The sequence below is a fragment of the Crocodylus porosus genome, unplaced genomic scaffold (genome assembly GCF_001723895.1).
Source record: "Crocodylus porosus isolate Cpor-Errol unplaced genomic scaffold, CroPor_comp1, whole genome shotgun sequence".
NCBI classification, from domain to species: Eukaryota; Metazoa; Chordata; order Crocodylia; family Crocodylidae; genus Crocodylus; species Crocodylus porosus.
This window is the reverse complement of record NW_017728886.1, coordinates 74,439,331-74,456,221: the sequence shown is the minus strand read 5'-3', so window position 1 is coordinate 74,456,221 and position 16,891 is coordinate 74,439,331. Positions and strand designations below refer to the sequence as shown.

Genomic DNA, 16,891 nt, shown 5'->3' with positions numbered 1-16,891 from the left:
GATCTAATCTTTATTTTGTATTTAAACAACTGTAAGATGCCTTTGCCAGGGTCTGGGCACCTTTGTCATCAATTAAAGTACAATCCTTGGATTCTAAAACCCAATACATATCTACAAGTCTCTCTAAAATATCATGAGCTCACAAGGACACATTTGAAAAGAATGCCACATTCCCAAAAAAGATCCACCATTTAGGATCTTCAGCTGTCCTCAAATGTCAATTCTTAAAATCTGCCCTTGGACAGGTCCAAAACTTCAGCAACTTTGGGCTACTTCAAGGTCAAATGCGGAATGATTCCAAAGTTGAGGGTCCTTCATACAGATTGTTCTGCCAAAAAACTCTCTCAAACCAAGGGAATCCTAACTTGAGAACTTCCCCAATCATAACTGTGATAGGATGTCTCCAGATCATTTAGAGCTTTACAAATCTAAAAACTGGAACTTCAGACTCCACTGGGAAGGCAATACTTTTGCTTAAATATATTATTCTGGGGGAGTGGCTCTGACCATTAGGCTCTGTCACATTTTGCTATGAAATGAGGTGTCAAGTTTTCATGACAGATTTCTGAAGAGTGTATAGGTCAGTATAAATCAGTGTACAGATCCATGCAAATGGGATTGTAGGGCTTATTCAAGAGCTTTCACATCTAGGTAAGTTTAGCAGCAGATAATAAACTAGCATGATGTGCCGTAACCAGCCAGTATGGACTTTGAACTTGTTACTATCAGAGAATACTTAGAATCAGAACCGGAAAGGACCTATAAGACCAAGTCCAGTCTCCTGCCATGGGCTGGAACTTATTGGGCTCAGATGGGCTCAACAAGGCCTCATCTTGAACACCTCCAAGGAGGCTGATTGCACCACCTCTGCCAGGAGTGTGTTCCAGATTCTGGTGACCCTTACAGAGAAAAAATTCTCTCTTACATCTAGCCTGAATTTGCCCTCTACTAACTTATGCCCATTGGTCCTTGTCCTCCCTTGGGCTGCCTTCCTGAAGAGTTGTTCCCCTAAATTGTGGTGTTCATCACCTCTGATGTACTTGAAGATTAAGAAAATATTTGCATGGTGAGCAAGAAACAGTCAACTACTTTAGTATATGTGTAAAAGCATTAGACATACAAATACAGTCTCAATTTTAATTGTTCTATGACTATTATTTCAGTTAACAACAGGACCCATTAGTGCGGCATAGTTTCACAAGCAAGAAAAATGGTATTCCATGTTAATGCTGAATTAAATACAATCTGACCACCATTTAATCTTTATAATAAAGTACTGATCAGCAATCCCAGCTAAATGTTTTTTACTCAGCTTCTGAAAATAATTTAATTGGAACACATTTATAAAATTAGCATATTATAACGTATATTTTATACCTGTCACTCCCAAATAACTGTGTGACTGGTCCTCTGGAAAATATTGATAATCACATTATATAATAAAATTTAGATTAATTTCCTAGAAATGCTGTGAATAATATATACGTTGTCTTTGAAAAGATACAAGGGTCGATTAACTATTTCACTACAAGGACAAATGGGATAACAAGCATAAGGAACAGTACACTTTGAATGAAATACTAGTATTAGAATTACTACTGGTACTAGTAGTACTGTGTCTTTTTTTTTCTTTTTAAGAGTTGTAATTCAAGATCAGAGTTAAGACTAGAGTCCAGGATGCTTATTCTAAAAATCTATTTCATACTGCACAAGTGATTAAGGCATTGCAACAAGACCTAACATAAGCTGGAGTGATGATCTATATCTTGTGTCACTAGACATCAGTTGACATTCTGGAAAGAAAAGCAAAGAGGAAAGGAGGAAAATGATTTTTCATAGTTTTAAGCGTTTAGTGGTGACGCCTGAGTACAGATAATTGACATTATCTATTGAGTAATATGTTGCAGAGTGCAAATACCATGAGTTTCTATATCAGGTCATTATACAAATGTAGAAGTGTACAAATGTACCATGAGTTTCTATATCAGGTCATCATACAAATATCCACGTTAATTCTTAAATCCTTTTCTTTCCTTCATGTGTTTCATCCTTCAGTGACTCAGCTGCAAGTTTCATTTGCTGTAAGGGTTAAAAAAAAGTGTAATAAATAAGAGTTGTGTCACTGTTTATCAAAGCCAACAAAACATCAGAACCTAAATGCAAAACTGAGGAAGAGTATCACTGAAAATGATAAAAATGTTTAAACTATAAGAAAGAATTTTAAATTAACTAACACTTCACTGCTTACAGCAGGTATGAATTTTACAGCAAAACACAGGAAGGCATGGCTTTACCTGCTTTGTTGCTTTTCTCACTAAAACACTTAGGAACTAACAGTCAGTTTGTTAATTACTTTTGTGATAAATAACACTTACATAGTTCTATGGACATATCCTTCAAATAGAATAACTGAGCCCATGGGCAAATCTAGGATTTTGAAAAGTGTGGTGTGGCACATCAACACATACAGCATAACTCTTTATCTCCAGTTAAACAGAATCTAGAAGCATTAATACGGTAAGAGCCTCAAAACAACAACAAAGATAAACTTTATTGGAATGTGGACTAATTGCTATATTATATAGAGAGTTAAAAAAGCAAACAAGACAAAAAATAGTGAAGATACACTGTTTCATTAGTCCTGTAGTCATTATACTTAAATGTACAGCTCTTATTCATAAAACAAATCTATTGAGCGATTTAACAGCGTCTGCAATACTTCAGTGACAGTCATTTCTACACCTAAGTCTAAGTTAATGTTATTGCATCTGAGTTAAGGCTTTAGGTACAGCTAAAAACAGTCTGCAGGGCTGTGAACTAGGAGAGACATTACTAGGAGTGGCTAACAGACAGTGAAACTGTAGAAGAAAGAATAGTTTGCAAAATGGAGCATCAAGATTATTAAAAAGGAAAGAGGGTTGTTAACACCTGTGAAGTGGAGAGAGATTAGCAGGAACCAGGTAGATTACAATGAGTCATGAAGTCAATTGACACCCCCGCCCCTGCCTGAATAGAAATACCACTCCCCTCCCAGGCAGTCTGGGCGGAGCAGGAACTGGTGGGAGGTTGTGCAACTGCACGACTGTGCTCCATCCCAGATCTGCCACGGACTGAACCCTACAAATGTAGCATGGGAAAGATTAAGGTGATGGCAATTTACAAACACTGGAAAAGTGCCTCACATTACTTTAATAACCTGTTCTCCTTTTAAAACAACTACAGAAGGAGTTAGATATAACTCCAACACCTAACTCCAATTTCTAAATACACTGAAATATTGAGTAAGTATTGAAGAATGATTCATTTTTTCTCTCCTATAATGTTGCTTCATAGGTGTACTGGCAAATCACAGATACAAAGATCTATAAAACTACAATTTTTAAATATCAGAGGTTGTTACTACACATCTTTTTAGGAAGTCATTTTAGGGCTGTTTTTGATTGACAATAGAGCTGTCTTGATAGAGAAACAAAGCAAAAAGGCTGTCAGTCACTACACCAAACTTTTTGCATAGCAGGTCCCTAATCTGTTGCGTCTCTACTAATAATAGCTGCATATATTTAATATCATGATTTCTGTAAAAGCAATTAAAACTATGCTATGTGTCACACATACTACTGCTGTATACTTGAAATCTCAGAAGTATCCCAATACTTTGTTATTCCTTATTAATTAATTCATTCCTGTGAATGTGCCATAAACATGAAGAGAACATCAGAGAGTTTTTGCTTAGTTTGAATGAACTTCATTTCAGGGTGCTGAAGGAACCAGTAGAAAGGATCTTGGAACCCCTGGCAGTAATAATTACAAACATATGGGAGAAATGAGGTTCTAAACAACTGGAAAATAACAAATATAGTGCCCCCATCTTTAAAAAAATGGCAAAAAAAGGAGGATCTGGGGAAATAGAGATTGATCAGCCTGACTTCAATACTTGTGAAGTTACTGGAGAAATTTATTAAGTCAAGTTGTAAATATTTGGAGGAGGGGAGATTCGACACTAGCAGCCAACATGGATTTGATCAAAACAAATTATACTAACAAAAAGCAACTTGATTTCCTTTTTTAGTAAAGTAACTAGTTGGATAGATAAAGGGAAAGCAGCTGATGTAGCGTGTATGGACTTATATGGGGCTTTCAAAAGCATCCTAGACTGTCTCATGCAAACACTGCAGAAATGTTGGCTAGATAAAATTACTACAAGGTGAATAGAAAATTGGCTCAAACAAAGTGCAATTATAGATGGATCAATATCAGAAGGAAGTTTTGGTAGGGTTCCACAGGGGGCTGTCCTGGTTGCACTGCTATTTAACATGCTTCTGAATGCCTACTGCTCAATGCATTACAGTCACAGGGACTCCCACGTTCCTTCCAAAAGAGTTAGACTTCACTGCTAGTCAGTTCTTTCGCTTTTCTAAGTTATCTGCTGCTAAATTGGATGAATTTACTCCCTGATATAAACAAAATCTGGAAAGAAGGCCGTGGTGGTGAAATGTGTTATCTCCAAGCCTACTGTGAAGGTTTTCTCTCTTATCTTTGGGTGTTACTAGAAAGAGGACTCAGTGCGAAGGAGAAACTGGGACCATTTGTGCAGCTTCTTGTTAGACTGTATGATCATTCCAGAATAAGCACAGGCAGGAAAAACTGGGTGAATTTGAGCCCAAGGAATAGTTTGCACACTGCCTGATATTATCAGATAAAGGTCTCTCAATATTTGGCAGGCTAGAATTCATCCAAATATGCTGAGCAATGAATAGAGGGAATTAATTCCTTAAACACACACTGAAATAAGTAAGAAATAGCTAGTTATTCTCTGAGGAGAAAGATGATTGAAAGATATAGTCCAAGCAAGGAGAACAAGCTGTGATCATCCTAAAGGATAAGGTGGGGAGGAAGGGAAAGGCTGGACATACTAAGCAGGTATTTGAGATCCTGGAGTTCATAGCCTTGAATTTAATACGACTTCATTCTAGACAATTCAAAGACAGAGAATAAGAAGAACTCAGTGTAAACGTGAGCAAAGAACATTTACAAAATCACTGCATATTACCTAACCAGGGAGTCTCCAAATCATTCACATGTTGGCTGTTTAAAAAATGTTTGTGTTCTGAAGTTTAAGCTGCCTTTCCGTTAAATAATGTTTGACTTTGATAACACAGATAGAATGGTAAAAAGGCAGATGAGCACACACACACACACCTCTCTCTGTAGACGTATAACAGCACCATCACAAAAACTGGAAGGGTAAACTGCATTTGTCTACAGCAAGTTCAATAGAAACTTTCATTCAGATTCTACTGAGTGTTGTTGGGGATGCTAGGTTTCTTTAATGCAGAAGAATACTCAAACCTTGTGGTTGCTCTTTGCCTGTATGCATTTCAAAATATGTTTTGTATGATATAAGCCACCTACAACTGTTATTTTCAATTTCTATCTACATTTCCATCTTACCTATGCGCAAAATAAAATTAGTTTGCAGTACAAATATTTGTATACTTCTCCGTGGCAACAGCAAAAAAAAAAAAAAAGGCATAGCTGAATAATGGAATTCATATTCCCCTTCTGTATTGTTGCTGATTCATTTATTTAAATAAATGCCTGATTAAAACTACAGGCAACTTAATTAAAGTGACTTCTACCCCTAATGTAAAAGCATTAGAAAGATACAGAGAACAGCTATTTAATTCAATTCATGACTCATCAAACTGAAAACCAATTCACTTATGTTGGAAAGATTTTCTTAAATTCTTAGCATTGTTGTAATTACAGTGTGATTTAGAGCAAATCTGAGAGAGAAACAAGGTGTTCTCTAGCCTGTGCATGTATCTATTAAACAAAATCTCAGACATCTGAAAAGATCAACAGCATAACATTACTAATAAATATGACCAGAAATTTTGTACATAATATTTTCTGATACCATTGATTTTGACTGTCATCCTTTCCTTATGAATTACTTCCTATTTTTCACTGGTCTGGCTCCTTAGGGTAACTCTATTAACTTCAATTTACGTTTATAAAATATAACATTAAAGTGTATTTTGAAACTTCTTTACAGTATCCCAGGCTGCCACGTCATACACAATATTATTGTCCAAATCTTGATCCAAAGATTTGAATCTGTTCAAATCTTTCATTCTCGGGAAAAAGAGATCCATAGCAATCAAATAGTGTGAGACTTTAGAAATGTGGATTTTAGTGTTGCAGTGCTGTTGTAGCTACAATAGCCTAGGAAATACATGACAGGCAAAGATTTCTATGGGGTGATATATTTTATAAGACTAATGACATGGTTGGGATAGACTTAGACAAATTTTCAAATGCACTTTCTTCTTTAGGTTGAGGTGATACAACAGGGAGACTGAGGCTCCTGTTACTTTAAGGAGGGAAATGGCAGCAGATGGAACCCAGACAGCTGAGAAGGAGCTAGCCACAAGAGGAAAGACATCAAAGAAACACTGCTGTCTAGGTAGGGGCTGCCCGTGAGAGTGAAGGGTCCACTTGCAACTAAGCAGGAGAACTCTGCCTGTTGCGAGTTGGCTGCAAGGGAAAAGGATAAACAGCTATGACTGCCTATTGCAGCTGCTAGCTGCTCTGCAATAGGACAGTAGGACAGAGCCTGGCTTGGGCAACAGGGGGCTGCTTGGAGTGGTCATAACCAGCCATGGCAACCAGCTGTCAGGGCCCAATGAGAAATCCCTGCAGGGCTGGAGCACCACAGACTGGAAGGGGCAGGGCTTAGGCAGTATAAAAGCCTAGGACCTGAGTAGTCAGGCAATCTGGACCTGCAAGTCACAGGAAGACAAGCTCCTGGTTAGGAAGACTACAGGAAGATGCTGGGCTGACTTCTGAGCTGCCATGGGGCCCGCCAGTAAGATGGTGATGGCTTACAGAGGAATGCCTCCCCCCCAAGGGAAGCGGAAGCTACCCCTTGCTACACAGGCAGGAAGCTACTGTTGATGTTTGCACCTTGTATGGGTTTACTTCGTTACAACCAGTGGGATGTTTCTTCATTGGAATTTAAACCCACAGTTTGGGTTGGGACTCTTGTGGTATGGAGGTCCCAATAGTGCCTGAGGACACGAGAGGCTCCGGACCAAAGTAATCAAGACAAGAGCTGGAGCTCAGAAGCCAGGTCCAGCACAGTGAGCTTGGGTTAGAAGGTCCAGCTAGAGAAAAGGGGTGGAGGTTGAGAAGACCAAGGCCCCGACAAGGGAGTGACTGTACAGTAACACTTGCAAGGCATGGGCACAGCTGTAGGGAAAGTCAAGTTGTGAATAGCCCTTAAGGATAGATTGCCTTGGGGGTGTAGATGTGTAAGGAGGGCCCACTTAGCCCAAGAGGGGCAAAACTGAGATCAGCAGGGTTTGGGAGGGACCTGCTGGAGGCCAGAAGAACTGAGGCTTGCTCTAGGAACCTTATGCAGCCTCCCTTTTGATCACACAAATACATCAAGAGGTGGCAGGCAAGTGAGAAGGGGAGGCTCACCCTAGAGCTGGAGCAGGGCAAGGGTTGTGTGGTCTCCAGGAGGTGTCAAGGCCACCGCTGGAACCCAAAGCTTGCTACACCTGGATATTAGATTTTTCTTTTCCATGATTCCTGTGATATCATTAGATAATCTCCAATACTATGGCACCACACCCTAGATACAGACACTTGCATCTGGAGATCTTATACTGCCTTGAATTTGACAGGGTGAAACCTTTTGAATTCCTAGAAAATAAATACTTCCTTAAACTTGAATACAATCAAGCTCTGTGATCCATCACTGATAGAGGCTACCGGGAGCACAGGGCTACTAAGGATCGTAAGGTTCATCTAGTACACTGCCCTCCCACATGCAGGATTCATTATTCCAAAACTATCCCAGACAAATGTCTATCCAGCTGCCTCTCAGAAACCTCCAACTAAGGAAATTTGACAGCTTTCTTAAGTAGGTTGCTCGCTCTATTGTCCACTGTTTTTAAAGTTAAGTGGTTTATTTTAATTTAATCTAAATTTGATTTGCTGTAATTTAACTGTTCTTTCTTGTCCTGCCCTCTGTGGCCACCAAGAACATGTTCTTTTCTCCTTCCTCTTAATGGCAACCTGTCCAATATTTGAAAATATCCTTTCTTTAACTAAACATACTTTTTTCTTCAAACTTTCCTCATGTGACTTGCCTTCCGATCCCATAATCCTCTTCATCACTAATCTCTGAAGTTCCTCCATTTCTCTCTCTCCCTATCAGAATGTTGTGCCCAGACCTGGACAGAGCTGATATGTAACCAGTACGAAGTCCAGAGGTACTATCAATGTTTTGCATACAATATTCTGTTAACAATACCTAGAACTGCATTAATTCCTCTTGGGAGTACAGTCTCACTCTCTGACTCATTAGTTTGCAATCTACCATAATCCCCGGATCTTTCTCAGCAATGGTATTGCCAGAGCCAGTTATCCCCCCATTTATCTATCTGTGCATGTGCTGTGAGGCAATTTCCCTAAAACCATACCCAACATGATCAATTCTTTCACCTCTGTTGATTGCCTGGGGCAAAAAAACTCTTCCAAACACCACCTGAATGGAGATTTTCAACTGAATGGAGATTTGCCCCTGCAAACTTTCTTTGGCAAAAAGCATCAAGAATTTCCTCTCAGTCTGGACCAGTATCACTTTGAACAGACACACACTAGTCTCAAACAAAGCTTTCTAACAGATGTTAAAAAAACTTCTCTTTAATATTTCTTTCATATCCTATTTTCAATACTGAATCAAGAAAGAAAGGTTTTCTGAACTGTTTAGCAAACAGTCTTTCTCTGGAGGAATAAACCTAGTCTCATCAAGCAAAACAGATCACTTTCTTTGTGGCAACAAAAATATCTAGAAGCCTTTGTCCAGCCCCAGACATGCCCATCCTCTCAAACTCCTTTCATAATAAGAGACACATTTCTTAGATCAGTAAAAAGCCAATCTCCCATTCCAAACCAAAATTTCATGTCATGGTGCCAATTAATCCTGACGGAATTGGTGAAAGACACTAGCAAATGTGCAATGTAGCACTCGATACTGCTTCTCTGAGGCGCAAAATGGAACTTGCCCTTTGTGGCTTCTGCGTGGACTTAGCCTGCTGAGACTTTGAATATTAGGAAAGTAGATCCTTTGCAGGCTTGGAGAAATCTCTTTAGGCAGGGAGCACTCTAAGCTGAAACAGGATGAGTGGCTGGAGGAACAAGGCAAGGGAAGCCACTGGAAGCAGATGTTCTCATTGTAATGCTAAGGGTAACAGGAGTTGCCACTATGGCAGTTTACCTCATCCTAGAGGGCCTACATTCATTTCTGGTTGACTAAGGTGAGGATGGAACTAAATACAGGAACTAAGCTGAGGAAAATTTTAAATTAAGGATGCATTAATAAAAAGGCCCTAAAACAGAACTATGGAAGACTGAATAATGAACACAGGAAAAGTTTTCGGGATGTTGCCTAGAGCACCCCTCTCTCTGCTAATGAAGCTCTGGATTAGGTGGGGGTCTACATCTAAGGTTGAAAAACCTGCACCATTCTTCAAAGTACTGCCCACACACTTCCTTCCTGCTATATGGAGACCAAACTGCAGACAAAAATCCACAGGAAGAGAGATCTCTGCAGCCTGCTCAGGGAACCTCTACCTCCAGGCACCAAGGAGGAGGACTGGGGAGTAAAGTTCACTACATGAACCTGTAAAAAGCACCAACAGGTGACCTGTAATGTGGGTGGCATGGGAGTAACCTCTTGCCTGTCTCAAACTTGCAAACCACAGAAAAACCCAACAGTTCTGAACCTGACAGATTCCTGTAGTAGGGAGGATGACATTATGCTTGGCGTTTTAAAAATTACAAGCTTCTAAAATATGACCCTGTCAATACTTAATAACTGCTATCACTTGATGGCCATCAAATGACCTAAGCAAGATAATCTGATGGTTCCCTATTTCAGTTCTGTGCTAATGACTAAAGATTACAGTACTCAAACCAAAAATTGGTCAGTCTCAGCAGAAAGGTCAAGGATTGTTGTGGATACCAATCTGCCCTATGAATTCTTTCAGGTTGGTCTGAGAGAAGAAACTTGACATTGTGGCCTGGACTAACTACTGTGTGGTTTAAAAAAAAAAAGAACTTTAAATTCTGGAGACTGAAGATTTGGCACATTTCTAAAATATTACACTTGCAAGAAAACAATATAAATGGGTCAAGTTTCTCACACTACAGAATCATAACTGGAAGTGCAATATCCTGCTATGAAAACTTTTCCCTTGCTTCTCTACTCTGCAAAAATCCAAGAGCTTTGTGGCTAAACGCAAAGACATTAAAACTGGATTTAAGCTAATTACAAGCACGCTAATATATTATAAAGAAAGTCTGTAGAGATCACTTTTTACCTATAGTAATAAATAACACTGTAACATTTTACTTTTCTTCAGACTGACTGAAAGGGGTTGATGGAGAAGAACTGATTGGCTAACAGATTATTAAGATTTTTTTTTTCCTTGGCTTATCCTAACTGGATAACCTGGGGAACTTTGGTTAATCCCTTACTAGATTACTGATTTATTTGGGGTATTTTTTTCAATTTTATTTGAATCTTTTAAAGAAAGTTGAAAGAGGGACTGTATGCACTTATTATTCTACTTTAAAAATGCATGATATAAATAATGAGGGAAGAAAACCAAAGAAGAGCTCAGTGAGTTTTTTTGAAGTGCTATCTACATTACACAAAGACATAGTTCAGAAATGAGATACTTTGTTAAAACACCTGTTACACTACCAGCTGAGAACTACTAAAGATTCAATCTGAACAAGCAGAATCCAGCACATGCCCTCATAAGTTTTTAATTAAGTCAGTGATTTCATTCTGTTTTTAATTGTTCTCCCAAAGAGACAAATAATGGATTAATTTAATTAGACAACTGGATAATAGTATATGATAACCTATATGTAACATGAAAACATTGATTACTGACGTAGTATTGCACTTAGGCTCATGCATATTTTCCAGGAAGTTGCTCACATGTTTATAACCACTGAAGTCAAACACACGCCTAAAACATTTATGTACTGGGACTATATTGTGGTATATTCCAACATTTTGTTTAGTATTTTTTCTTATTATTTATCTGTTGTAATAAAGATAGGGCTTTAAAAATCATTTTATAAAGCCCACGTTTCTGTGTGAACTTGACATAAGATGTTATTATATTTAGATACCCAAAGGAAATACAGTTAAAACCATCTTTTTCAAAAGAATGGGCAAACCATATGAATTATTCTGTATTTCTTGAAAGTTTTTAATTTTTAAGTAGATTTAAGTAGGTTCCATCCAAGAATTTGGATTTTTCCATTATATACTTCAAAACTAGATTTTTAAAGTATTTTTAATCAAACCTCACAGGTATTCTCAAACCACAAAGTAACTTGCAAAAAAGTCAGGAGATTGCTGTAGTTCTAGTATCTATTTAAAATAAATTTTAATGCTCTTAGGCAAAGATGCTGATTTTATATTTGAGTAATTACAGATGACTCTGAAGTTAGGAGGATGTAAACTATTGGATTTAATACCGTGAACCATAATACATTGATTAAAGATAGTTATAGACAAAAACAAACAAAGTAAAGTAGAAAGGTACAGTTACATTATAAGCCTGGATTACAAAAAAAGAGAAAAAGGTGTAGCGGGACTTTATTATAGCAGTACTCAAACCTTGCCCAATTTACACTTCATTTGCATGATGTGAAGAGCTGCTTTCATCTTTAAAAACAAAGTGCAGATACTGGAGGCAACAATATGTTGTTTCTTAAGCTGCACTGATCAAGATAGAGCATTTCACCATATGATTTGTAGTCTCACTGAGCTACTGCTGTAGAGCCCAATGGGCATTACAACCACAGACAATCTGTGTGACCTTTTTGTAATAAGGATGACGTAGGGAGCCCAGAATTTCTATTCTTGTCAATGTTCACTTCAGAGATCTTTTACAGTATTAGAGCACTGATAAACCAAAGTGTTCTCAGCTTCTCTGTCTGGTTCTTGAAAGACACAGTTAAAAGTTTCTCCAGAATTCTATTAGACATGCTCTGCTATGTGCATTACCTCTGCTTTTTCTACTTTCATTTAATGATGTTTTCTTCTTATACTTCCTGAACTCCATGCCACTCTTATGCATTGTAGCAACATTACATTTTCCAGTATTCTTTTATGATCTTACGCTCATAGGCTTTACCAGCGGAGGACAGCCTTCATTGACAGACCTGTCACAAATTAAGACCTACACCCTCCCTGAGTGCTACTCCAATCCCTTTCCCCTGCCTGATCTGCTGCTCTGCTTTCTGCTTCCTGCCTGGTTTGCTGTTCTGTTTCCTAGACCCTCTCTGATTTGCCATGTGCCACACACAGACACTTGAGGCACACGTGTTGCAGGTTAACCACTCTTGAACTATACTGTCATCATTCTTTGACATAGGTTGACATATAAGCAGAGAAACAGGGCCATCAGACTGTAATTCAGCAGCTAACTTGTGGACGAGAGAGAAATCAGCCAAAATAGCTGGAAAATTCAAAAACTTTGAGCTGAAACCAAAATTCACTAACACAAGTTCAGCCTTTTCAGAATATACACACAAAAATAAACAAGCAGATGAGAGAATGCATAAGAAAGGAAGTTAAGAGATAGATTCCTCTAACCGACCATTTCATCCTAACTTGCTAACATTTTGAATTCACTGTTTTAAAAGCATTATAATATTGCATGTCTTGCATTCGAAAGCCTGTCTGACTATCCCAACTACACAGCTGGTCCAACAAAAGAGATTTACCTAAGAACTTCTTGCCTGTGGCAGAAATATACCACTTAAGTCTTAGTCTCATCTACTTACAGAACAGGCCTGTCTGCACTCGCCAGGAAACAGCTAGGATCCTTCTTTCCTTAACAGCTACTTTTTATTTTTTCAAAAAGAATAAAATATCTCCTACACTGTGAGGAAAGCTTAGAGTATGGTGTACCAGCAATCTTCTCCCCATCTAGATATTTACATAAAATATGCCATTTCTTGACCTTTTCTTTGATAAGATAAAAGGAGTACAAGAAGGTGCGTTTTGCAGACTTCAGATGCTTCTTGTGCATTTTTCCAGAATCCTTTCTAGTTTTTTCCTTCTAAAGTATGGGCCCCCAAACTAGGCACAATAGGCTAGGCTAATTATTACAGTGATCGTTCATACTTCCCATATTCTCTGATAGTTTCCTGTTTATAAATCCAAAACTATGCTAGTCCTCAGCCATAACACTTGGAGCTCAAAGTCAATTAATTACCTAGCATGATTCTAAATCTTCAGACTCACTGGTATCCAGGATACAATCTCCCATCGTGTATATAAAGAACAAAAGGTTTTGTTCTTTGAGGCCTCCTGGATCAACTTAGCATCTTATTCAGTACAGCCAAAGCCAACAGCCCTGTGAAGCTCTAAGCTAACAAAAACAATGATCTAAGAAGAAAAAACAATATAAGGCACTACGCAGGTAAAACATATCTTTTCAGGGAGTGGGAAGGGATAGCCTTAGGTAAAGCATTAGAGAAATTTTAGGTAAACAAGGAAACATGCTGTAGTAAGTAGTTAACCATGTAGCTGCTATGCGAAGTACCTTCCCTGCCAACCATTAGAAAAGATCTATCCCCATATGAAAAGAATGGTCACCCAAGACCGTCAATTTACTTGTTTATATAAACTAGCTATGGTCCCCACAGCTGCTCTCATTTCACTTATGGGTAAACCAGCACTGAACAGTGACTATATTTACTTTGCTGAATCTTCTACACATTGGTTCATACAATAATATAAAACTGCAGTAGTAATAGCAGACACCATGTTAGATAGTTTTCAGAATATTTTCCTCACAACTAATAGCTGTTTTTTTATCCTGCTTCATTATCATAATGACTTACTTTAATTTTCTCTTCATTCTATTTTTAATTAATTTCTTTCAACACTGTAGGTGGAAAGAAGAGAGCAAGGAAATGTAGAATATAACAGAACATGGTTACATGTCTCACCAAGAGTCTCTTCTCACTCTGAGCACAGCATGAGAAGTTTTGTATGCTGATTCTTCTTTTAGGTCATATGCTTTTTGTCTCATCCAATAGGCAGCCAGTCAATAGATTTTGGAGCCAGAATCTATTGACCAACTAAGAGAGTAATGATGCAAAAATATTCAAAATGACATGACTGAATTCTGCATTAGAACAGAGGGATTAACTAGACAGTCTCTTGGGGTCCCTGCCGACCCTACAATTCTATGATGCTTTGACAGTTTTCTCAGCCAAATCAATCATACACCAATACAAGATTTTAATTTATATATTAGCTAAGACCACATGAATGATCTAAATGACCTTGCTGGGGCACAGCAAGAGATAGGGGTGGGGAGAGCCTGTACTATGCCAGTTAGCAACTTCATTTGCTTTTCTTCCTGCAGTTAGGTCTTTACAGGTCTACACTTTGGGCACAAATTCCTTCAGCTCTTAGCACATGGCCTAGGGAAGAGTCTTAACTTGGACAGACCCCTTTTCCCAGAGTTTAACTTTGTCATTGGCCATAAAGTCCTGGGTCCACAGACAGGTCTATATTCTAGTCACAACAATGACCATTGCATAATGTAGACATACTCAAGCCAGCTTTAAATTAGCTAGTTTGGTACTGCCAACAGTCTTGCTACAGCAACATGGAACTCAGTGTAGGCTAATTTACACACCTAGCTTTTGTCTTCAGTACATTACAGTCATGACATCCTCCATGTTTCTGAGGGCTACAACCAAGAATCATGAATCTAAAACCTGAAAAAACTTCTGCATCAACTAGGATTGCTTAGGATTCTGTCTGACCACCTTTTTCACAAGCTGATCCAGGGAGTTCAAGGGGATGGTAACACTATTGAGAAATATTGTGATCCCATTTTTATTACACCATGCATAGATTTCTGACCCAGTACATAGTTAAAACCAGGTATTTTGGTTTTATTCAGCTTCTAAAAGAACGGGGGAGGGGGGAATCATAAGCTTTTCTATGGAGTTACTCTTTTACAGTTTGAAATATTCTGGCATTTAAATACTATTTCACTGAAGATAATGGAAGCTGCTACAAGTTTATGCCTTGTAAAAATTACACTAGCTGTAGGGTCCATTTTGGATATATTACCCAGAAAACAAGTATGATGCAACAAGCACACTGGCCAGGTACAGACATTACACTTTTATTAGTATAAGTGGTTGGAAACTGGTCTATATCCATAACAGAACAGAAGTTCGGCACACAAACCAGTCTATAACCATAACAGGACAGAAGTTTAGGATGCACTGGCTAGTTTAAAAATGCAAAACCATTTTTGCGCCCTTCCAACCTGCCCCAACCAAAGGGCAAATGTACCTTATGTTGGCTACCAATCTGAATTACACCGCTTACAAAAAAACATGCAACTTAGATCAATTCCACTTCATGTTTTTTAAGTATCTGTACCTAGCCATTAAGCTCAGAGGCTGGCTCTTGACAATGGTCTATGCTCCATCTTGCTACTGTTCTTTATAAAGATCAAAAAATGTCAAGAGACCAAGAACTCTGTGGGTCTTCCACAAGAGAGCAGACTCAAATGTCAGTTGTCACTTCTAAGCAAATGTATCACAAAAACAACAGCTTAACACTCTGTATTTACTTTTTTGGATGCTTGATATTTAAAATGTCCATATTAGGTGTGGCTTTATTTCTGAAATTATATTATTATTGTATATAATATTTATAAAATAAAACTTTATTATAGCAAAGTATATTTATTTTAATAACATTTTGTATATTATCTGGTGAAGAGGAAATACTATTAAATCTACCTAGGTATTTCAATAAGAATTTGGATTCCAGGGAGGGTAACAAACAGGGGATAGATCACTCTAGATATACCCAGTTCAGTGCTCTCCCTTCTAAGCCAACCACTCCTGCTACTGTTAGAGACAAGGATACTGGGCTAGAGGGACTGTGGTCTGATCCACTATGACTTATGTTCATGGAATCCTAAATTAGCAGTAAAAGTCATCTATTATGTTGTATTTATCTAGTGCTTTCCCCTTTTCTCTATAGTTTATTTTTCTCTACAATATAGCATTTTGTACTTTTGCACAACTTCTTTTATCAATCTTTAAAGATAACTTATTCCATTTCCTGCAGAGAAAACATGCTACAGTCATATAGTTCATAGGCAAGAATTGGAAATAGGCAAAATATTCTTAGATTTCACAATTTTTTGGAAGAAACCGGTTTTAAAAATGTTAAAATAGGAGTCAAGACTTGACTACATGTGCAACTAAAATGCTGTGAAAGACAGAATTCCTTTACTTACCCCAATGGGTAGGTTCCCATTCAGCAAAGAAAGTTAATCCTTACTTGGGAAAATGATTCATACATGGAATAAGAGGTCATTTAGAGACTTAACTAAATGCTGGGATACTCAGTCCTAGTCAGATACAGTAACTTTAATTTAGCTATGGCAGTTGTATGATGTGGTAGGCATATAAATAAGGGACAAATCTGTGGGTTACCAAACTTCCCCTTCTCATTTGTAACATGCAAGTTGGATATGAACCGTATTCTTAGAGGAACAGAGCAGACTGAGTAGTAAGCATGTATGAGGGTCAAAATAAACTTTGTACTGGCTTGCAGAGAAAATTTAAAAACAAGATAAAACAAGGACTTTGTAAAATATAACCATTTTCTCTTTTTCATGGTGAAAATTATGGGTAACACCGATCATTCTAAAGTATATGTGAGGGGGCCAGGACCCCGCGGGGCCCGGCCCGAGAGAAAAACCCCGGACTTCCGCCCCGTTTCCGGGCCAGGACC

General features: G+C 38.2%; 1 protein-coding gene across 2 annotated transcripts in view; it reads right to left on the bottom strand.

The window, feature by feature from the left end:
* Nucleotides 1–1,093: 1,093 nt before the first annotated feature.
* ANO10 (anoctamin 10) overlaps nt 1,094–16,891 on the bottom strand; it is a 235,483-nt gene continuing 219,685 nt past the window's right edge. For both annotated transcript variants that reach the window (XM_019536505.1, XM_019536511.1), the window contains 2 exons: nt 1,998–2,079; nt 1,094–1,959 (listed from right to left, as the gene is read on the bottom strand). In XM_019536505.1, coding sequence (XP_019392050.1) covers nt 2,017–2,079 — 63 coding nt within the window. In that variant the 3' untranslated portion in view covers nt 1,094–1,959; nt 1,998–2,016. The remainder of the gene's footprint in view (nt 1,960–1,997; nt 2,080–16,891) is intronic.